Source organism: Egretta garzetta, unplaced genomic scaffold (genome assembly GCF_000687185.1).
Source record: "Egretta garzetta isolate BGI_Z169 unplaced genomic scaffold, ASM68718v1 scaffold571, whole genome shotgun sequence".
Taxonomy (NCBI): Eukaryota; Metazoa; Chordata; class Aves; order Pelecaniformes; family Ardeidae; genus Egretta; species Egretta garzetta.
Window position 1 is genome coordinate 105,348 of NW_009258622.1, and position 426 is coordinate 105,773.

Genomic DNA, 426 nt, shown 5'->3' on the forward strand with positions numbered 1-426 from the left:
CTCGGCCAGGACCTGCGCTGCCAGCACGGGGGTCCCCGCGCTCCCCGTCCTCGACAGCCGCGTGTCCCTTTCCTCGCAGAGGCCCAGCGGAGCTACTCCAACACCTCGGAGGGGCAGGTTTCTCCCAGGACAGCCGGCAAGCCCTCGGCGCATCTCACCCTCCGCCCGCAGAGCCTGGCCCAGGATGGTGAGCGGGGGAGGCCCACTGGGCACCGGGGGGGTTCCCGAGGTGGGAACGGAGGAAAGCGCTCACCCAAATGACGGGGGAACCAGAATGGGAGGATGCACGTGGCGGCAGACGGGGAGATGTTTCTCCTGTCCAGTCCGAGACCACCTTCTGGATGAGGGTGGGAGGGAGCGAGAGCCACCCTGACCCTGACGGGTGCTCCCTGGAGCATCTCGCTCCCCCCGGAGGCCCTTCCTTTT

General features: G+C 68.5%; 1 protein-coding gene across 1 annotated transcript in view; it reads left to right on the forward strand.

Moving 5' to 3' along the window:
• LOC104134633 (tumor necrosis factor ligand superfamily member 10) overlaps positions 1-426 on the forward strand; it is a 2,441-nt gene that overhangs the window by 1,465 nt on the left and 550 nt on the right. The window contains 1 exon segment of the mRNA XM_035903669.1: positions 80-307. Within this exon segment, the coding sequence (XP_035759562.1) occupies positions 80-307 (228 nt within the window).